A 23,533-nucleotide genomic window follows, 5' to 3' on the forward strand; every position below is an offset into this window, starting at 1 on the left:
TGATCCATTATCATACAGACTTTTTTATACGGGTGTTCCCCTTATACTGTCTGTCAGTGTTCCTCTTTGAGTTTGGCGGTTCCGCCGAGTTCGCAGGAAGCAAGACGCAAACGTGGATATGACGTGAAAGACTGGCGACATAACGGAAATAAAGACACGGTCCGTGTCTTCGAATTAAAATATTAATTTCTCTGGATTTAGAAGTTAATTGGAACTGTCGGGATAATGTAAACACACAACTTTAAAAAATATATAACATAGATATAGTGATCTTTTATATTTTTAATGCTGAAACATTACATATTGTGCCTTTAATTCACTTGGGAGGTGTTAGCTTTCTTTACTTTTAGCTGAATATTAAATTAACTTCAGTTTTCCCTTTAAGTTTGCTTTGCAAAAATAAGGCAATCGGTTTCCAAACTCTTTTTAAGTAAACTGAACTTGTTAGAATTTACAGTGTGTGTATTATTTGATTTATACAGTACATGGAAAAAATGGGTATATTTGTTTTGTGGTCTACTGTCTCAGTGCCTGCCAGGTTGTGATGGACACTTTAATCAATCAGGAGAAAGTAATTATATAGAACTATGAATTTATTAATCCTGATTATCCTGTGGTGGAAAACTGCCATGTGATATGAATGATATTTCAGAGTTATTAGTAAGTGAGATGTTGATAAGCCCACAGCTGCGATGTTGATTTATTAATCCACATAAGCTGTGACAGCTTGAATGAACGCACCGTGTAACCTGAATTTTAAGCCTATAAGTGTGTTAAATCCATTTAGCTAAACTAAAGAGAGGCTGTTTATATATATATAAACTTGGCTTAATCACTCGGCCTCCTCTCCACCAATCAGCTGGTGTGTGGTGAGCGTTCTGGCGCAATATGGCTGCCGTCGCATCATCCAGGTGGATGCTGCACATTGGTGGTGGTTGAGGAGATTCCCCCTTCTGTATGTAAAACGCTTTGGGTGTCTAGAAAAGCACTATATAAATGTAATGAATTATTATTATTATTACTATTATTATTATTATTATTATTATTATTATTATTATTATTATTATTATATATTAGTAAGGCAACTACTCATACTTACACAAAAACAGATTCAGCATTCCTCAGAATCAAAACAGTGAAATGCAAGCTCAGAATATTACACAACCCTGCAATACTTAAATATGTTATAATATGTAATAAATATGGGATAATCCACAACTAGCTGTGAATGAAACGAAGCGGAGGGTGGTTGCCTCGACAAAGTCAACTTACCACCTGTGCAATAAACTATTTTATTGTTTTATTGCACACTTTCCAGCCAACCAGAATCGAGTATTTAAACCATGGTATAATATTATACTTATACTTTATGTATTAAATCTCACTTTATTAACCAGTCTCTTTGCTGCTGACCTTTGATGATCCAGTTCAACCATAAATAAGCAAAAATTGTTTTAGATATAATATATATTGTTAATGTATATTGTTTTAGATATAATATATATATATCTTTTCTTTGTTTACTGCTGATGTAAGAGTGTTTCATTTTCTTCTCTGGGCACGTCCTATTCTTCTGTGATCTAGAATGGCAGCACAGCTGAAATGTTGCTCTCCGTACCCTCTGTACAGACGTGAATTACCATTTCCTTCAGCCTGAGGAATATTCATTTCACCTTTGGTATGAAAGGGCCCTTACATTTGCCTAAAAATATATTGTTTTGTTTTTGTTGGTTTAAACAAACAAGCCCAGATGAGAAAAGGTCAAACTCAAAAGTAATGTAATGCATTCATTTCTATAAAAAGTAACTAACACAATTAGTTAGTTTTTTAATTTATTGGTTACTTTTAAAAGTGACTTTCTCCAAAACTGTAACAGATTTTTTTTTATGTAATGCCATTCTTACAATGACAGTAAACTATTCATAATTCATTGATTCTTCCCACTTCTTTTTTGTCTTTTAAATTTTCCTTTCTGAAAAATGCTTGTGTGTTCTTCCAGGTTTGTGTAACTGCACACACAGACCCTCAGACACTGGTCATGAGTCTGTCACTGAAAACTGAGACCCACGAGAGCATTTGATCTCTGGATTTACACAAATCATTTCAGTTTCAATTCTCTCAACATTGCATATCTAATCAGCTCCTGACAAACACATGAATTATTATTTCAATTTTGACTCAGTAAATCATTTAACAATGTATTACTGTCTTTGTATTACAGGCTTCTGACTTTCTAACGCATTAAAATGTACAAATATATGTCATTTCATATTTACATGCATTGCGAGGATTCCCCAAACTTGTGGTCAGCAAGTTGCTGTAGGTCGATAATAAAATTGTCAATAATAATAAAATTAAGTTCACGGCTCTATGTTGTTGGTTAATGGTCACATGACATGCTAGACTGGATGCAAGCCGAACTTAGCCCCGCCCACAACATTTTTAGGTCGGGCGGTTTGGTCTGGCCTCGATCCATAGAGGAGTGATTATCCCCGAACAGAAACTGTTCGGACCAATGAAATCATCAGGGCGGGGTTTAGACAATGACGGACAGATGATAAACAGTAACATAATCATGACGTCATCAAAGGGGCTTGGATTATATTTGTTCGAATCCTAAACGGAGAGCTTGTTTGTATATGCATTCACCATTACAATTTCTTTCAGAGATGATGATCATGTTGAGTAAGAACTCTGTGTATCAATAAATTATTTTATTTTTTTACAACACCGGCAAAGATCGTTTATTCCAGCCTGATTCCAGCGCACGTGTAGACAGGGTTGCCAAGTTTTTACAACAAAACCTGCCAACTACTAGCCCTAAACAATAGCTTCTCGGGGGTTCTCCGGGGGGAAAATGGTGTTTGGGGGGTAAAATGTGTGTTATTTTGGCAAGGTTGCCTGCTAAAATTCGCACTCATGGGTCTATATATCACTTAATAGTTGCTTCAACCCGTGGACATAGAAAACAACCGCGGAAAAAAACGCGGACTTGGCAACACAGTGCAGTTGAACTCTGTTGACTATGTTGAACTATGTTGAGAATTGAGTATGACCACGTCAGGCTAATGACATGCAGCTAAACAAATAAAATTACGAATTTTATTTAGATTTTATTATTGATTTAGAATAACTTATTTCATACTGTAGCTCACGTTTTTCAAGAAGTTAATGCTGGTTCTGATAAAAAGGTGAAAAGGAAAAATGTGCACATCCAATGAAACTTGTGCAGCTTCTAGATTCAGTGGAGCATAAATTAAAATCAACAAAAAATCTGCACACTGCTATTTTCTGCTCCCAAATTTTTTTTTTCTGATAGAAAGGTGCACACAATGAAACTTGTGTGCATCATGCACAGTGCACAGTGCATCGAGTTTGTTGCAAATAGCCACAGACCAGTCAGGGTGCCCATGCTGACCCCTGTCCACCACTGAAAGTGCCAACAGTGACTACATGAGCATCAGAACTGGACCATGGAGCAATGGAAGAAGGTGGTCTGGTCTGATGAATCACGTTTTCTTTTACATCTCGTGGAAGGCCGGGTGTGTGAAATGAGCTGAATTAACAAGTCCGATCCATGGACACCCCAACATACAGGACTTAAAGGATCTGCTGCTAACATCTTGGTGCCAGTCACCACAGCACACCTTCAGGGGTCTAGTGGAGTCCATGCCTCGACGGGTCAGGGATGTCTTGCAGCAAAATTGGGAACAACACAATATCAACCAATTATTATCACAGAAATAAACCCAGACTATCCTTTGAGAACTATCCCAGAGGGGTTTATTTTGCAATAATGAGTGGCTGGTTGTTCATTATCCTGTCTAGTGGCTGCGTGCCAAATAAATTAGTATGGTGGACATAAAATAATTGACTTGAATTTAAATGTAATATTAATAGAGTTAAATGGTCTTTATACTAAAATAGTTGACCGATTTATTATCATAACATATACACATCTTGCACTTTTCCAGAATAAATTGAAGCTGTGGGAGAAAAGTATTTTTTAATGTCTTTTCTTTTTTTCAGATTATGACCTTTACAGCAGTTATTTTCCTTTTAAGATACGTCCAATTCTAAGACCCACAGAGCACCTTTACAAAATGAGGGTGTGTGAAGTGCCTCCGGCGACGTGAGTGTGTTTTAATTACACACGAATCACTGGGAGGAGTGATGGAGGGGCGGAGAAGGGATGCAGGAGTACTGGCTGATAAGATGTTGCCATGACAACCGTATCCGCGTAACCTCCCGCTTTAAGCAAGTGCTGCAGGGATTAGAAAAAGAAAAGCAAATAGTCAATCGGTATTATCGTCGCAGTTTAGAAACGGATCGCTGCATTACACAAACTCATTTCCTTCATATTGTAGATCCGTCTCACACACTAAACATTAATTTATTTTAAAACCTTTGAAAGTTCAGTTTTGGCTCTCAAACAAGAAATATAAAATCTGTGCTCCTTGACTTTAATCACACTGGATCTGTGAAAGCAATACAAACCTGTAAAGCAAATAAAGATTTTGATCTGTCAATAAGATATATGAGACTTACGAAGCATATGGAAACCAGGCCAATTATGTGGGTTGTTTGGTGTTTGGAAGACAGCAAATGTATCCGAAGATGCAGGATGTGAGCTATGAAGTTTTCTTTATGAAGTGGGCCATAAAGTGTAGACTGCATCATTTGGTTTTATATTTGACATTTAGAGTCTTTTGTCATCTGTACTCAAAGGCTCAGGCTCAAAAAGGCTGTACTCAAAGTTTTTTTTTGTCTCATAAAGAGTTTCTTTCAGATGTTTCACACAAAGCGTCACATCTTGAGCCTGAGACATGGAACCAGAACAGAGAACAAAACATCAACGGCATCACGGAACCACAAATCCAGAACATCCGTGGAACAAACTCAACCTGCGCTCGACTACAGCAAGTGTATACTTGAAGAATCTCCTTTCACAATAATAATAATTTATTTATTTTATGTTGTGAAAATTGATGGCTCTACCATCAGTATGTTATGATGTGACATCTCATGCATCAGATTATTTATTGTGAACTGAGGAGAAAGGTGTTATGACATGGCAGTGGCCCTAAAACATATTAGAACATTTAAGTAACACTTACATTTGAATGTCTTTGCTTTAAAAAAATAAGATAAAATCAAGTGCACTCAAATGTTTGTATTTACTTTTAACAAACAATATAAACACATTCCTCTAATGTCTGACAGTCAGAAAAAAACACCTTGTCCTTGTTTTGAACTGTATGTATATTTTGTTTTATCATTTAAACAATTTTTTTATCATTTAAAACCTTTCTGTTTTTGTGAAATCTTTGCTTGAAAAGTAGGTTTTTGCTATCTCTTCCAAATAAATGACACTCGGTTTGATATTTTGATGTACATTACAATTAAATGTCTAGTAGGGGGCCTATTTTAGCAATCTGAGTGAATGGTCTATAGGCTGAAGTGCATGGTGCACTTGGGTCATGTCCGAATCCACTTTTGCTAGTTTTACAACGGAAAAATGGTTGGAGCACCATACAGCAAAATCCCTAGTGTTAAATCAACACTGTTCAGAGTATATTTGATCCCACTCCACAGAGAGTTAAAATAACACTGAAGCGGTGTTGATGTTCATTAAGAGATTCATTAAGTGATTATTGACCATTAATGATGAACACCTGATGATAATGAGCAGAATCCCTGAAGGAAAGAGAAACAAAAGAACTACGGCTGCTTCAGTCACAGTCTTAGATGAAATTAATTGAAGATAAAAGAAGATCTCAGCAGAGGATTAAACGATTTCACAATTATTCCTGGGATACTGTATGACTAGATTAGCCTGGATGCAAGCCGAATTTAGCCCCGCCCACAACATTTTTAGGTCGGGCAGTTCGGTCTGGCATTGCTCCATAGAGGAGTAATTATCTCCAAAAAGAAACTGTTCGGACCAATGAAATCATCAGGGCGGGCTTTAGATGATGATGGACAGATGAACAACGGTCTGCTGTCGCATTACGCCGGGTGAATGACAGGGCCCTAAGTGTGACTGTGGCTGTCTTTCCAAATCAAATTATTTGTTTATCCGATTAGAATGTGATCTAAAATGATTGACTGTTCACACTGTGTATCGCAACTGTTCAGATCCGATATGTGTGTCCTGTGGTGGCACTCTTTCGTTTTCCCAAATATCTGGATCATTGGTTTCTATGGCATTGGTGTTGCGTTGGTAGTTATACAATACATTATATATATATGGCATAATTTTACCCCTAAATTCAACATATTGACACAAAATAAAACTGAAAAATCCACGTTTTGCTCTCTTTTCTGTGGTCTGTAAAAATATACCTCAGATTTCTTGTCAAATCTTTTTGTTAATCTCAAAATAATTTCTTGTTTTAGATGTGTTCTGTGTATTTTTTGTGACATTCACACTGTAAACCAATGCTGCCGTGCCATCTTTTTGCCACACAGTGGTCGTCACCGCAGTCACTCCGGGCGACGGTGACATCTCGTATATACCCTCTATTGCATTGCACAACTCAAAAAAGGTTGATTTGTTTTAACCCGGAAATTCTGAATCCACAGTTGCTCTGTGAAATGACATGTTATAACGTCCCAGAAAAACCTTGTATGATTTTGAAAGTGAATAACACTGTCCTGATAACAAAAAGCTCCCAAGTAAAATTATGTTTTAGTCACATAACATTGGATAATGGAAACGCTGTCATTTCGTAATAGTTTTTTATCGACATTTAGAACTTTCAGTCTGTTTTCTATAACAAAATCGAACGTTTATGTTTTACATGGCATGAGGAATATAAACCATGTGAAAACCAACTGAAGCAGCTTTCCAGAAATACAATTTGAATAGGATTTTATGCCACAAATTGATGTAGCTCGAGACGTATTTGTAAAAAAACGCATATCATGAAAAGAGATTTTTTATTTATTTATTTATTTTTGCATTTCACACTTTCTAAATATGATTGGATTTCAACTAGATATGCACAAAAATCGGATTTGGACTGACAGTGTGAATGTTAATGTCTTAATACTTTTTGAGGCTGCTTTATCTTTATGTTTGTTGTAATAATATAGGCCTAATATTTGTTACAATAATCAACATACATTACCATTAAACTTTTTTTTCTTAAAATTGTGAAATTTCATCACTCTCCTGCACTCCGATCACACAGATCAGCATGTACCTGCGATGGAAAGTACTCGTATGTGCCCATATAATGTGTTTGTGAGTGTCTGCACTCAGACTGCCCCATCGTGAGCGTGTTCACAGGGTAAATGGGTTTGAAGAGGCTTTTGAGAGGGGCCTGTGTGACGAGAGAGGGTAATTTGCATTGTGCAGGTCCACATTACCCCACCATCAACACTCTTAATGATCCGCAGGCTGACAGTAAGGAGATGCCTGGTCCGACCACTATTGTGTGCATTCTCCAAGGAATAAAAGAGCCCCTGAAACAGTTTTTGCTGACGCCGTTCTCTTTAGCTGAAGTATCACCTTCTCCATGTCTTACTTTAGGCAAATAGTTCTATTCTTGGTTTCCTTTTGTTTGATTTTAAAGACCTTTGGACCGGATCACAGGCAGTTTAAAGTACAAAGGCATAGCTGGGATTTCATAAGTGAGAAATTGTGTGGTAAGAAGTTGTATGAGTAAGCAAGTCTGTGAAGAAACAACTTCTTGGACAATGTCCTGACCTCAGGCAGCCCGGCTCAGATGTCTGGTTAAGCTTTGTTGTTTCTGCCGGGACATTCTGTACAGACTGCAGAGATACTGGTGATTTGATTAAACTTTTGACATGTGACACATCGATGCCCACTAAGGGCTTTATTTTAATCTAATCTTCACTCTTTAATGGGCTGAAGGTCAAGATCACCATCCAGAGCATCTCCACACGTGCCAATGGCAATGCTTCTTTTCCAAATCTGTTGTTATTGCTGTTAACCTTTACATCAAACTACCCCCTTGACAAAGTCATTCAAGATTTAGTTTTAGGGTTTTTATTTTAAATGGATATTGCATATCCTTTTTATAGTTCATTGGTCAGAATTACCTTCTAAAAGGAGTTCAAAAAAGGGACAACTAATCTTTTCTGGTCTCTTTTGGAGTTACACGATTTCTTTTGTTGACATGAAGGATTCTCTTATTCCATATGTTGTGTGAACAGCAGTACAATCACAAGAGCGTATGTAGGACATATCAAACCTGACAACCATGCTGAACTTAATAATAGCCTGAAGGCACTATATGTTGGTCTGAATTACAACAGGAGCCACATGGGACATCCGTCAATAGCAGCAGGACTGACTTTGCATTAATTTTCAGCTGTGAGTGTCTTTGTCTCATTGTCTGCTATACCTTTACCATACATTTTTGATTCATTAGGTTATGGCTCACATTATCGCACAATTATATTTTAGTCTCTTATAATCAAATCAAAAACATTTAATCAGCAAATGCAATGTATTACATTGTAAAAACATTTACATTAACCATGTAAAGCCTGACACACACACACACACACACACACACACACACACACACACACACACACACACACACACACACACACACACACACACACACACACACACACACACACACACACACACACACACACACACACACACACACACACATGTCGTGTTTCCATGTTTTATGGGGACTTTCCATAGGCGTAATGGATTTCATACTGTACAAACTGTACATCCTATCCCCTTACACTGCCCCTGCCCCTAAACCTACCCATCACAGGAAACACTCTGCATTTTTACTTTCTCAAAAAAACTCCTTCTGTGTGATTTCCTCATGGGGACCTAAAAATGTCCCCACAAGGACAAGGATTTCGGATATTGCCATCTTTGTGGGGACATTTTGTCCCCATAACGTAGGGATTACCAGGCCACCCACACACACGCACACACACACACACACACACACATGAAATAATAGTCAGTTAATTTAACCATTTGACAAAATATCAAAACAAAATTGATCAAAGTTTTTCATTGAGTATTATATTTGAATGGTTTTTATGGCTCATAATCTAGGAGAATATTGAGATTATAATGAAGGAGGTAAAAAAGAAAGAAAAAATCTAAGAAAATACATGCAATTTGGAGCAGTTGCTGATATTTTATGAGGTTTAATTGTGTGTAATACAATAATTGAGAGATGTATACTTTATATAAATGTTCCTCAAACGCCTGATATATTACATTTGATACTTATATTTTAACATGATTATTGGGATTCTAACATGATTGATGCAACCTTTGAAAATGAATATACTAAAAAGAATTTAAAAAGCATTTATTTTATGCTAAGTATACTACAAATACATTTTCATTTATGTAGGCATACTTACCCTGCAAATGTACTTTTAGTATACTAAATTAAATTGGAAGAACTCATTTTGTACTCAAAGGGATACTTGAAAATCCCAAAAATGTAATTTTCATTTTGCCCATTTACTCACCCTCAATTCACCCTAGGTGTATATGACATTCTTCTTTCAGATAAATAAAATAAAAGTTATATTTATAATTTATAATGTCCTGGCTACTCCAAGCTTTATAATGGCTGGGATTGTTGCTGTTTTCACTGTAAAAAAAATTTGGTTGGTTTTTGTTGGTTTAACTTAAAAAAGTAAGTAATCTGGTTGCCTTAAAATTTTGAGTTTATTGAAATTAAAAATTTGAGTTGATACAATGAAGGAAATGTGTTTAATAAATAGAAACTCAAAATATTTTTGTATCTGAGCCACATTGTGCTCCACGCGGCTCTAAGATGTTAATAAATGCCTTCTAAAGCTAACTGATGCTTTTGTGTAAGAAAAATATCCATATTTAAAATGTTATGAAGTAAAGTTTCTACCGATCGCCCTCATATTTAGTTTATGGAAAAAGTGTTGAAAGTGCCTCTGCAGTTCAAATGCTTACGGGACCAGCTACGTTTGTCTGACGTTGCGTATGCATTTAGAACTCCGAGAAGGCACTTTCAACACTTTTCCACAGAAGGTGATCGACCAGAACTTTACATTAAAATGTCTTAAATGTGGATATTTTTCTTATACAAAAGCATCAGTTGGCTTTAGAATGCCTTTATTAACCTCCCAGATCTGTGTGAAGCCCGTTATTTGATGGACAAATGCATTTTTATGGACTTCAAAAACAGAGCAACAATCCCTGCCATTATAAAGCTTGGATTAGCCAGGACATTTTTTAAAGGGGCGGTTGCATGCGATTTCCCTTTTTTAACTTTAGTTAGTGTGTAATGTTGCTGCTTGAGAATCTGCAAGCGAACAGTATCTGCAAGCGCTGAAAGTTTAATGCGAATGGAGATATTGTCTTTTAAAGTTATGGCAGTATCCATTCTACGAGATTTCACACTCGTACTATTGATACGCATTACCATGAGATCGTGTTGGGTAGATTGTGTACAACAGTTTTTTTCAGCAGTGTTTAGATTGTGTTGATGATAATAATAGAGATCATATCAGACATGAAACACTATAGGCTTTATATACATCATGTTTGGGTCAAATATTGAAAACCCATCTGTTGGTTTACATTTTTAAACATATGGATTGAAACAACCCAGCATTATTTAGAGTGTAGGGTTAAAACAATGGAAGTATGAGGCAAATGTTTACATGAAACTAATGTGAAAAAAGCATCATCAAAAAAACTGTCTGTGGTGTCCCACAGCGTTTTTGGTATGCTACCGATTACCACAGACAATAATTTTGACTTCTCCTCTCAGTATGTAGAAGCAAAAATTAACCCAGAATATTCTTTTAAGTCTTGTATTTCTTGACAAAGAGATATGGAATTAATTTAAGCCTATAGAAATTTGTCTTGCCCTCAAATGCTTATACTTTTATCCTTGCAGCATCAGGAAAGCTCATGGATTTTGTGAACAAAGATCTGGCCTTGAGTTTTTTCCAGCATCCCTCGGCAGTATTGATGAGTGCATGTGGAGTTTCAGTGCATTTCTCACAGTGTGGTGAATAGACAAGCTCTGCCTTTCAAAATACAATCACAAAGCTTAGACGGACTCCAGTTAAACTCCAGGTATAGAGGCAGCAGGTCTCTTGATGGAACATTTCTTTTGTTTCCACCATTTCAGGAATACTAAAACAAACACCTACAGTACAACTAGCTATTTTTGGCTCATTGCCGCAGTCTTTGGGTGTGCGTTTAAAGTAATAACATTGGCGATATGACTGATGTGTTGTATAAAAGCGCTCTGTGTCCAGCATGACATAAGATATAGGTGAAGGGTGACGATTGGTATCATGCTCATAAACCCTCACGCCGCATTTGCTCAATTTGTCCCCACTGCTCGGCATCTGTAGACTTTGGTGTATTTAGATGTATTAATTTATTCCCCATGTTCCTGCCAGTCCTACATAATGGGGTCCTGTTCTCGTTTAATGGGCCTTACAAAATTCATAAGGTAATTACTGTGAGTGATTGGATTAGGTTAAAGCACAAATGTGACTTTGTACTAGCAAAAGCTAGTCCAAGGGGAAAGTGTCTGGGATTTTTTTTTTTTGTGGGTCAGATTTATGGGGAATGATTTACATAAAATAATCAAACGTCGACTGTTAAAACAGTTCAATTTATTTTAATAGAGGCGTTCAGTTCTTCTCAGTTCATCAGTTTTGTGTTATATTTGAAACAGTGAGGTTTGTGGGGGAAAACCTGGCAGTGAAAGGAAGGATTGATCCTGTTTGTCTGAGAGATTTGATTCTGAAAGACTGCAGCCTTTGATCCAATTACAATGTATGTATATCCCGGGTCACTTCCTGTCCCACAGTCATAGCCTAAGGACTGGGGCCGCAATCACGACTCTGTCGAAATACTGAGTTTGTGCCCTAAAGCCACTCTTTTTCCCCCGCACACATGACCGTGTGTGTATATCTGTGTGCTTGTGTAACCGTTCGGCCAGGGCTAATGTTTCAGAGCGGTTTGAGAAGGGTCACCAGCTGTGTTTCAAACATCTGTTCCTCATAGAAGCAGCCATGGATCCCATTTCCTCGATCCCTGTCATGTTTAGAAAGAGAGATTAAGCTTTGTGCCGTCTACTGAGGGTCTCCTCCTCTCTTTGACTCATCTTCACCGCCTGCTTAGCTGCAAATCAAACGAAACTGTCTGAGCCATTGGCTGACGTTGATGGACAGGGGTTTGAGAGGTGCAGTGTTTTTCATTAGACACGCAACTGCAAACCCCCTTTCGTGGAAAGGAGCCGTAAGCGCAACTCATTTATTCCAATGAATATAAACAGTGTCTGTTCCTTTTTTAATTGGAATTTAGAAATGAGAATCCATTCTTTCCAGGAACGGAAATAGTTTTTTTTTTTAATTAGTAAAAGCACCCTGTCTAAATCCTATACACATCTTTGGATCCAATTTATGAATTGGCTCAGAATCTGCCAGAACAATCCCGATATGTAAATTCTTGATCCATTTCACAGATGCATTTTCAAACAAATCGGATGTCTGTTTTGAGTTCTCCACGCGTCTGACTAATGAGCTAGTTGAGAAATGTGACTTCAGCCTCTTATACAAGCAGCTGTGGAGTAAATTACCAGAAATAATGTTTAAACACATGTTTTACAGATCCGTGTTTTACAAAACCTGCAGATCATACTTTGTTCGAGTCAATGTATATTCTCCCACATCTTGGTGAAATGATTTCCTATTAGAATACATGCATTTGAAAAATAATAATAATAAAATAATAATAATTAGAAATATATAGATTTATAGCAATAAGGTGCATTTGAAAGTAGCATTTGAAGGTTTTTGTTTTGACAACAGTAGAGGGCAGTCACTCCACCTGAGTGCCTTTAAATCAGATGCATCCTCATTATAAAAGTCATTATCTGAAATGCAAGTTATTAAACATTATTTAGGTCATTATATCTGCCTCATGCATTGTGTCTATCTATGGCCATTGCTATTTTCATCTTCTTTTAGACATGAAACCAAAGCAATATATTATTTATTAGACACCTGACACACTGCCATGGTATCCATGTTCATTCATGTAAATATCGTGTATTAAACAATGGCTTTCATACATCACCTAATCTCATGACTTTACCATTGTACCTCAATAGTACTTTTTATATAAACGGATATATGCTATGAAGTATATAGGCTATGAAATTGATTTTCAGACAAAATGAGTGCTTACTTATAATCTTGTCATATCTTGTGACTAGGCTTTTATACATGCTTTTATTTATTGTTTAGTCTATACCTGCCAGTGCTACAAAATGTGGCCCGGGTTTTTTGTTGAATATGATGATGATGTGATGAGATAATTTATCATTTTTATGATGCTGCATGTAATTCTGAACTGTATAAACCATCTAATGCAAATCTTGACGCATGAAAGGACACTTCCCCATAAGTCAGAGGAGGAGGAGTGAACAGGGCGGGCACTGGGACCCCGCCGCCTCCTCAACAGCAAGGTTTCCTCCGTGTGCGCGAGTGTGATTGAGCTCTTCCCTGCAGGACACATTCAGATCCCAGTATCACCCGGACGGGACACATCAACGCCCTCTCTATCGCTCTCTGTGTCTGTGGATTTAGACTTTTATACTGAGCTTCAGAAGGGACATCAAACTTTTTAAATTAAAAAATCTATAGGACAAACGGTCCTTTTAATTTCTTTTTTCTCTCAGATTTTTTTTTTTTTTTGGATTCTTTTTTGGTTTTGATGATCACTTTTCTTATACTGGGGTTATCTGACCATGTCATAAGTATTTCTCAGATGCACTTCCATATCTCCATAACATTATTATCGGTGGATATATAAATGAACGAGCTGTCAGAGATGCTGGTGTCCAGGGATTATTGCGCGCTCATGATGCGGGATCGGAAGGAATGCGACGCGCGCTCTGAAGTGGAGCGGGTCCGAACCCGAGAGCGTCTGGACGCGACCGTAGCGGGTCTGACCGAGCTGGAGTATCTGAGGCAGAGACAGGAGCTGCTGGTCAGGAGTGTGTTGAACTGTCAGGAGGCTGCAGGAAAGGACAAACCCTGCCTTACTGTGGAGGACAGCTATCTGAACACTGAAGAAAAACTTCTGGAGGAGAATATTTTATTACTCAGAAAACAATTGGTGAGTAATAGACACATTTTTTTTTTTTGTTTTTTGTTTGTTTTTTTGTTATTGACATTTTTCATTTAACCTTTATTTTAATTGAGTATCACTAATAAGGGACCATAATACAGTGATGGTAATACTAAGTACTTTTCTTTGTACCATGGTACAGAATTGAATGTGCCATTGTATTTGCATGGTATTCTGGTATTCATGGTATTCCAAGGGGTACATAGTTAATTAAAGCATTTTTACATTTTTAAGTAGGAATTTACAAAAAAGACTAGATTTTTTATTTTTATTGCCATAATTAAAAATTTAGTTGTATTTGGATCAATGAAAATAATTAAAAATATATATTAAAATGATTTTGTCTATTCAATTTTAGTTTTGATTTGTCTTGCATCAGATTGCAAATAGTAGAAACACTGTTCGGAAGAATAATAATAGCATAGACAACAGTCTCTCACTCTCTCTCTCTCTCTCTCTCTCTCTCTCTCTCTCTCTCTCTCTCTCTCTCTCTCTCTCTCTCTCTCTCTCTCTCTCTCTCTCCTCTCTCTCTCTCTCTCTCTCTCTCTCTCTCCCTTTATGGTCATGTGACATCAGAAACTCAAGCGCTACAATCATTAGAATGACATTAAAACTAAAAGAGAACCATTTAAATCAAACTTCCTGGAGGTAGTAGAACATCCCTGAGTTCCCAATACAAGTCTAGGAGGGGGTCTGACAGGCCTGAATAAGATTAGTTGATGGGCTTCAATGGAAATGAACTTTTTACAAGGCCAGCTCAAGCCCCCTGCTGTCTTTAGAGGATGACCGAGATTAAATTTAACAGTTGGGCCAAAGACACCTGGTTCCACTTGAGGTATTTGCAAACATTTCCATTATTGTAACCCTACGGGGTTCATGCATTGTGGTTAATGTATTGTATACAGAAAAGAATTACAAGGTTTGGATTTATTTCCTGGCTTTGCTGAAGCCTCAAACATGTACACAAGTGGCTGGAGTCTTCCCCGCTGTAGTTTGGCATGATTACACTTGTTTATCTTGAGGTCAGTTTGTTTGCAGGCCTCACACCCAGACCTACATTAAAGTTAATGGTCATGTGTGGATCATATAATGCTTAATGTCCTTGTGTTTTTACCAAAAACAAATAAAGACCACTCTGTGGTCTTTGACTGAACTGAGCTTGTGCAATGAATTGAGTACTAACTAGAAATGTAGACACCATCGTCTCGAGCTATCAACAGTGGTCTGGGGTTAATTTGATGCCGTTTCAAAATAACCGTCGGTGTGCTCTGCAAATGGCACTTTGTGTAAAAATGGTCTGCACAGCCCAGCAGGCTGAGCGCTCAGGGCCCATAAATCACTTGCAGCCCGCCTGTCAGGACCAGGCTTTTTTACAGCCTCGGTCTGCAGCGGAGGAAACACCATTCCACTGCTCCATATAGCCTGGAATCTGCACTGCATTACCTCCCCTGTCAGCAAACAGCAGTTAAAATTTGCAGCAGATAACATGCCTCTGATTATAGTTCATTTGAAGTAATGTCCGTCTGCTTTGAAGGGGCCACATTTTCTTCGGTCTGCCGTTTCACCACGCTTAATTTGGAATGCAGCACATGATACGGGTGTTGTCAGATGCATCCAATTGCTCTCAAGCGGTGTGTCGAAGTTGAATGCTTATTCCCATGCGAGGTGTGACTCTAATTTAGCTCATTACATCTGTCTGATGGGTGCCATGAGGCCACCGGCATTGAGACATACATTGTGAAACGCATTTGTTTGCAGATTCTTGTTAGAGCTGCAGGGCGAAACCTTCTAAATGAAATACCAAACAATTTTACCATCTATGAAGCTGTTAAACTACTAAACATTAATGAAATCTTTTGTTAACATCAAATTTCTTTATAGAACTGCCTTAGGAGACGAGATGCAGGTTTGATCAACCAGCTCCAGGAATTAGACAGACAGATCTGTGACCTGCGGTTGGACACAGAGACTTCGCATGAACACGTGGAAACGGACAGCCGGCCAAGCTCAGGTTAGTATCTTTTGTAAGCCATAACATTTTGAGAGGGGCTTGGATTTTGTGCACTGTTTAATCGAATTATCATTAAGGGTTGGAAAAATTGATTGCCTGCATAAACCCAATCTAGGTAAATGGAGTTAGGCAGAAAGGATTTCCAATAAAACTGATTCACAAGCACAGAAAAACATTTCTAATGGTTGTTAATCTTCTTCAATCACCCGAGGGCGGTAATCAGACGTCCTGTTCGAATTATATCACTATGCATAAGACTACTTATGCTTTGGGCCTGTAGTAGCATGTGTACCTGTGAGCCTAATGTCTGTTGGAAACTGTTTAGCTGTTTGGCTTTAGCACTAATTTAGTAATGTGAACAATCTGCACCCTGTACTAGGGGCCTGCTACAGCCACATTAGTTTACATTCCAAAAATGAGAGGTCATTTTAGTGCTGGAAGTGACTGCACTTTTGTTGGAGGAAGGTTATATAAAGTGGAGATTGATTACATGTGTGTATGCTCCTCTCTAAAAGAGTCTTGATTGTTAAAATACTGCTTTTAACGTGAATATAGAGTTCTTTAACCTTTAGGTTGATTTTATGTTCATCACAGCTGCAAACAGCCATTTTGGGTGCTGTTTGTAGTAGTTTTAATGGTTTTATTCTCCACCATTTTAATGCTAATATAAATTTTGATGTATGGAGATCTGGTTCCTAGCTCTAGTTCCTCTGGCAATTGGACATCTTCCTGAAAGCTTATGTTGTTCAAATCGTAATTGGAAGTAGGTTCCAGAAGAGAGCTCAGTTAAGGGAATGAGTTGATGATCCAAAGACTGAGCTCTTTCATCTATCATCTTTTTAAGATGTAAAATGAATGTGTTAATGTCTCGCCCTCTCTTTCCCAGGCTTTTACGACCTAAGCGACGGTGCTTCTGGATCCCTCTCCAATTCCTCCAACTCTGTCTTCAGCGAGTGTTTGTCCAGTTGTCGTTCCACCACCTGCCTGTGCACCCCCCTCGACACCTCGCTCTGTGCCTCTGAGGGAAGGCTTAAGCCTGCAGGTGAGTGTCTCCTTGTGACGGTTTGAGGTTTCTGGGTCATTCAGATTGGTCTTACCCATTAGCACGGTTCCATGCAGTCTTGAAACACTGTTCCCTTCTCTAGCTTTGTTATGCAGAACTATTTTCTTAATGGCGATTTCTTCCGCCAGACTTAGAAGCTGGTATCACAAAGAAGGGCCACTTTGTTAGTTTGTTTCTAGTTTCTTCAAATGACATCTGTTTTTGTGTTGCATTAGCAGAAAGCAACCTGTAATCACTTAAGCTGGACTGTGCAAATAGAGGTGAAACAGGAGAAGTTTGGTCCCAGTCAGAGATAGAAACAGTTTCACAGCCATGCTGATGGCTCTCCCAGCCACACCTATAAGCTAGCAACAAAAGGCTCATTAGCACATCAAAACTAATCAACCACCCACCCAGCTAAACACTAGAACTCTATGAATCAGAAATTCTCTCCTCTTACATTCCATAGCATAATAGCGTCATCTGAGATTGCCTTTTCTTGTAGTATTAACTGTTTTGTCCTCTGGGATTTGCAGATGAGCTGGGCATTTGTGCTGAGTGTGATTGCCAATGCGAAGACTCAAGTTCTGGAACAGTCCGCAGATCTCTTTCTGCATCTTACTCCCCTTCCCCGGATGGCTCCTGCGATGGCATTTCAAAATTCCACTGTGATCTCATTGCCAAAAACGGTAATGATGTTTACCGGTACCCCAGCCCTCTCCATGCGGTGGCTGTCCAGAGTCCCGTCTTTTTCCAATCCATGACTAGTCACCTAAAGGACGACTGTAGCTTCTCCAAGCATGGTGAAGCATCGAGTGATGAACAAAAACCTGAGCAGGTCATGGGCACCCAGAATTCATCTTGGCATTCCTCTCAGACACTCCCAAACAAAAAACTGGATAGTTATATCTTTGGGCTACTTCAGAGGAGGGCACAACCATTGAGGACCTGCAAACCCAGAACAAGCATCAACACTGACCCCTCCAAGAGCATTTTAAGGCAAGCTAGTCTTTGCTCACGAGTCCCTGCTGCTGTCCAGGCCCAGCATAGGACCTCTGACCTCAAGCCTAACTGGCAGACATGTTTACAAGATGCATCAGCAACTAGCACTGAGCCAAGCACAGCTTCGCCCCAAAGACAGTGGTCTGCTGAATCTCCAAGTCAGCCACAAAATGGTTACTCAATCACCAATGATAATAACACTAGTTGCCTCTTGAAGAAGAAAGTTTTTGGAGCCAGTAAAGGCCAGCCGTTAAGTGTTGCATTAAAGGACTGCCAGGATTTAGGCAGTCCAAATGCAGTTTCCTCTCCCAAACTCAACAAGCATTCTTATTACACTGTGGAGGACAATAAATCAGGACAAGCAACAAAAGCAAGTCCTCTTAAGAGGAGTCCTAAAGTTCAGGCTCCAGCCAGTTGTGGCGAAGACGCAGAGCAGCTGGCTCCAGAGTTGCTCAGTCTCGGTTCTTCCTCACAAAGCCAAGACGAGGGAGGTCACTTGGTCAGTGCCCAGTACATCCCTGCTCAGAAACAGAATGTAAATCTCCGTAAGGGTGGCAACAAGATGGTCAAAGTGAAAAATTCCACCAGTGCAAAAAGTAGACCTCATGTGTCCAAGCATGTTTCCGAAATTGTTCGCGATAAGCATCGGACAGGATCAAGGAGGTCTCGACAAGTGGACGACGTCCACCACTTGCACAAATCCTACAAGAAGGCCTCCTCAAAAGCCAAGAGAATCCCTGCCCCAATCCCTGAAGAACGAATCCTGGAAAAGCACACCAGTTCCACAGGAGGTCGATCATCTGCCCAGAGACACCATGGACATCACCGGCATCACGAGGCAGTGTTGGCCAAACCCAAGTACAAGCGCAGCGACTATCACCGGCGACCAAGGGGTCTCCATGAGATTCCGTATGAGGAGGCTTACAGGAGGGCTCACTGCAGACAGAAAAGAGAAATGCTGGGTCACATGTCAACCATGCACCTGCCATCGAACGCACACTACACCAGCCCCTACGCCTACGTGGGCAGCGACTCTGAATATTCAGCAGAGTGCGCCTCTCTCTTCCATTCCACCATTCTGGACACAAGCGAGGATGAGCGCAGTAACTATACCACCAACTGTTTTGGGGACAGTGAGTCGAGCGCTAGCGAGGCAGACTATGTAGCTGAGAGCAGCACTAGCAGTGACTCTGAGGGCAGTGCAGGGGTCAATTGGCCCCAGTTCAACCAAACGGGTGCAGGATCCCACGGAATGACGTCAGCACAGGCAAAGGCATTCGTCAAAATCAAGGCTTCCCACAATTTGAAGAAGAAGATATTACGTTTCCGATCAGGCTCATTAAAACTCATGACCACAGTGTGAGAGTCTTGAGGGACACAGATCAGTTAGGATGCAGCCAATCAAATTGGCTTCTCTCCATTATCAAACAATCAAGTGCCTAGACAGAAATCAACTGCATGGCCTAAAACTGCCTGTCTGTCAGCTGGGAACTCAACTTCTGTCCAGCACAACGCCTTCCCCTGCACTTTTCACCCCTTTGATGTCATTGTTTGTAGCCTTTTTGTTTTGTATTTATTATAAATTCAGCTTTTGCTGTGATGCATCTACATATCAAGTACTGTGTAAATGCACTGTTCATACATGGTTTACTTTTCTAAAGATATTTATAACTTAATATATTTGGTTAGCCATACATGGAAATAGAAGAGGAAGTATGACTGAACTGAAGCAGCGTATTACAGACAGTCTGTATGAAAGGTTCACCAAGCCTAGTTCACCTGCTGATCATTAAGGGCTTTTGTTAAATGCACATTAAATATGCATGAGCAACAGCTTTACCATTTACCTTATTAGCTGTAAATTACCCTTTTGTAAAATAAATGTTAATGTATGTTGATTTCTTGTGTCGTTATTCTTTATTAAATCCCATTGTTAAAATTCTTCAGTGGTGTCTTTGTTTATTTGAGGGTAATGGCTGTATTTCAGTGTACTTTTGAGCTCAAGAAACCATGTCAAAGCACATGTAGTGAGAAATCCTAAAATGGCACCCCTTGTTATGGTCTGAAAATTGGATTTTCCAATGTCAAAGCCATGCTAAACCACCCTAAACCCCCTGCTAGAGCCGATAGTGCATCTACTTTTTTGTATCTGCAAGTGTTTAGCAGACAAACACTTTATGTTCTTCCTCCATGCCATTTGGGTAGCATTGTTCAGGAACAGCAGTGCAGTCGGTCTCTTTCAGCACTGAAGAACAAGATCAGATGTTGGATTTATTCTTGAATTGTATCTTTGAAATAGACATCTTGTTATGTTGCTAATATCGTCTGGAGAGAAAACAGAGTAAATATAGAGGGTCGATAAAAAAGACAAACATATAGTGAAAGAGAAAAGTGCAAACAACTAAACCTAGTTGCACTAAAGATACTCTGACCTTTCATTTTGGGATCATGTCCCTCGTGGTCACGATGAAGAGATTTCCCCTTCTGTTTCCAGAATCTAGCAGAGATAGCCTCCTGGAATAGGCCTGGCTTTTTAAAGCACAGTGCATCTGTTTATATTACCGCAGCTGTGTGAAAACCAGACTGTGTTCTCCTCTTTCTGGCATTTAAGAACACATGGCTTTTCCTGCCTGGTTACAAGACATCCAGAGCGTGCATGATAACCATAGCTCTTGGACAAAAGGATTTAGAGTATAAGAAATCCCTTAAAGGACAACTCCGGTGAGAAATGAACCTAGGGGTAATTAACACATGGTTACTGAGCAGATCATTCTCTGGGATGCGTTTTCAAGAAAATGACATCTTTTCACAGGAGCCACCCTGGAAAAAAAGTCTCGACGAGTCGAGCCACGAACGATGTGCTAAGTGGTGACTTGGAATCTCACATGGTCCGTTGTTTCTGGAAGAAAACACTGAATGCAACAGAGAAAATAAATGAATAAAAATAAAAATTTCCATGTAATTAGATTTCACACAACCTAATTCCTATTGACCAGATCAATTAGCACAGCATTTGTAGCTCGACTTGTCGAGACTGTTTTCCAAGATGGCTGCTGTCTATAAACGCGTAATATACTGTCTTTATAAAGTATCTTCTTATTAAACTGTTTGTACACTTACAAAGTTCTCAATGTTTCGGTTTGAATGTAGGGAACCTCATTATGCTACTGTATTAGTGTGAGGCTATTTTGAGTCTTGTTAGTGGTATTAACTAGTGATTTAATTTCACTTACTCTGTGCCCCATAGACTAGCATTATCAGCTAATCTGTTTTTAGAGATAAAACTCTTTACATTCGATTTTCATGAAAACGCATCCCAGAGAACGATCTACTCGGTAACCATCTGTTAATTACCTCTAGGTTCATGTCTCACCGGAGTTGTCCTTTAAGATGGTGTCTATCTTTCTATCATCCATATACAGTTCATCCATATTGTGGTTGCTAAATATAAGTTGAATTGGTTATTGGTCTAATTGTTAATAGTTTTATTGAAACTGTGGATTATTAGCACACAGAAAATCAAGAAAGTATTTGGCAGAATGTGTTTAAGTAGTTCTTTCTTTAGAAGTTCACTGTAATTTAGATTAAACAGATCTTATTTTTGAGTTTTTAACTGTAATTTTTTTGTATTGTGCTTCTGTGAAAGTACAAACAATGAAGAGAAAAACGTTTATATCTGGTGACCATTCTTTATAATGATAATAAATTAACCATGATTTTTTTAGACACATAATGATACTGAAAATGACGTACCATGTATTTACATGAATTTTAGTATCATTGTACATACCCATACAGAAATGTAATATATGTACATATATGTCCCTATATCCGAGTAGTGATGTCATATATGTTTCATATAAGGCAATACATTATTAGCGCATATATACATTCTCACGATATATGAAGATATAGGTTTATACCATGTATGAAATACCCATAGAATAATTCTTATATATACATATATTAAAATTATTTATATGATGATTTTTTATATGGTACTGTATGTTAATGCCATATATGTAAACAATATATGTCAAATTTATACATGTAAGTTTATTTAAACATAATATATGCAAACATTCAGTATGCTTGTATAGGATTTTATATGGATTTATATAGTGGTGTTTGAATCTTGGCATTTCATAATTTGGTTTTGGTTCAGGCTTCGGCCATTAAAAGCTCCATGTGTGTTTTTCTCCCCGTTGTAAGTGTACAGTTTGAGCATTCGCTTGGTCTCGTGTGAGCATCTAGTTTTGCTTGGGCAGTATTCACTCTTTTGTCCATGTGTTTAGGGTTATTTGTTTAGCATGCGGCTTGTGCTCATCATTAGCCAAGGCGTGTACTTTCATGTTTTGTTCTAGCATGTAACGGTTACTCCGGTACATGGGTGACATTTTTCATCCTGTCCTCTAGAGGGCAACAAATGGAGGAAGTGGTTTTAAGGTTACGAGTAGCATAGAGGAGAGGCATGGCAATGGAGCATGTGTGAAAATGCCTGGAATCACATTGTATTTGAGAGTTAAGTGAATTGTACATTCTAATGCTTTACAATCTTGTTCAAATGCACATTTTTATGTACCATAAAAATGTTAATTCATAGTGTTTGGAAGTTTGCAGAGAAGCTTGCAGAGGACTCTGTTATGGGGCTTGAGTGCACTGATACCTACTTCTTACCTGTGTTGGATTGTGCCAGTGCCTAATCTAGGATTTAGGATTGTATATCTTCATTGCCTGCTGGGACTGGGCCTTCTACAACACTCATATAAGAGACTTGCATTGCAGACTGTATATCCTTTTCCCTTTACGCCATTTTGAATTGTTTGGTACTGTTTTTTGTTTGTGTATCACTAGTATTTTGGGTTTGGAATTGATTTACTGTTTATTTGTTTACTTATAGTGTTGAGCTTTGATATTCACAATGCTGTCTTGGATTTCCATCCATGTGCTAATTGTTACTATGTTATCTCATTCAGTGGTTAAATAGATACAATTTATTTTTACTCCCTCATTGAGAATCTTACAGTTAGTTTGAACACAAACTATTGGCAAAAGTGAATTCCCGTTTTTTTGAGGATTTGTTATTGTATAAAAACTAAGGCGAGCCAGTTACAAGCATGAAGGGGTTTGATTGTTTCGATTGTTTATTTTTGAAGTCTAATAAAAAGCCCATTAACCTCTGCACCCTTGAGTCCTTCATCTCTTGCCTCGCCTGACAATAAGTAACATTATAAATATTTTATATTTTAAATGTCATTTGTTTTATACATAGTATAGATTTTAAGACTCTACGACATTTGACAGTGATAAT

The 23,533-nt window shown here is 38.5% G+C and overlaps 1 protein-coding gene across 1 annotated transcript; it reads left to right on the top strand.

Annotated features, from left to right (window-relative positions):
• Nucleotides 1–13,561: 13,561 nt before the first annotated feature.
• dact1 (dishevelled-binding antagonist of beta-catenin 1) lies at nt 13,562–20,164 on the top strand. Its single transcript, XM_067454665.1, has 4 exons — nt 13,562–14,155; nt 16,049–16,178; nt 17,065–17,220; nt 17,757–20,164. The coding sequence occupies exons 1-4, from the start codon at nt 13,850–13,852 to the stop codon at nt 19,583–19,585; spliced, it is 2,421 nt and encodes an 806-aa protein (XP_067310766.1). The 5' UTR covers nt 13,562–13,849; the 3' UTR covers nt 19,586–20,164.
• Nucleotides 20,165–23,533: the final 3,369 nt, after the last annotated feature.

This window comes from Pseudorasbora parva, chromosome 10 (genome assembly GCF_024679245.1).
Source record: "Pseudorasbora parva isolate DD20220531a chromosome 10, ASM2467924v1, whole genome shotgun sequence".
Classification (NCBI taxonomy): domain Eukaryota; kingdom Metazoa; phylum Chordata; class Actinopteri; order Cypriniformes; family Gobionidae; genus Pseudorasbora; species Pseudorasbora parva.

Bases quoted from the DNA above. Each gene is read 5' to 3' on its own strand.
- dact1 (XM_067454665.1), top strand. From the start codon at position 13,850: ATGAACGAGCTGTCAGAGATGCTGGTGTCCAGGGATTATTGCGCGCTC. The intron at 14,156-16,048 runs GTGAGTAATAGA...ATTTCTTTATAG, and splicing joins TATTACTCAGAAAACAATTG to AACTGCCTTAGGAGACGAGA. The intron at 16,179-17,064 runs GTTAGTATCTTT...TCTCTTTCCCAG, and splicing joins GGACAGCCGGCCAAGCTCAG to GCTTTTACGACCTAAGCGAC.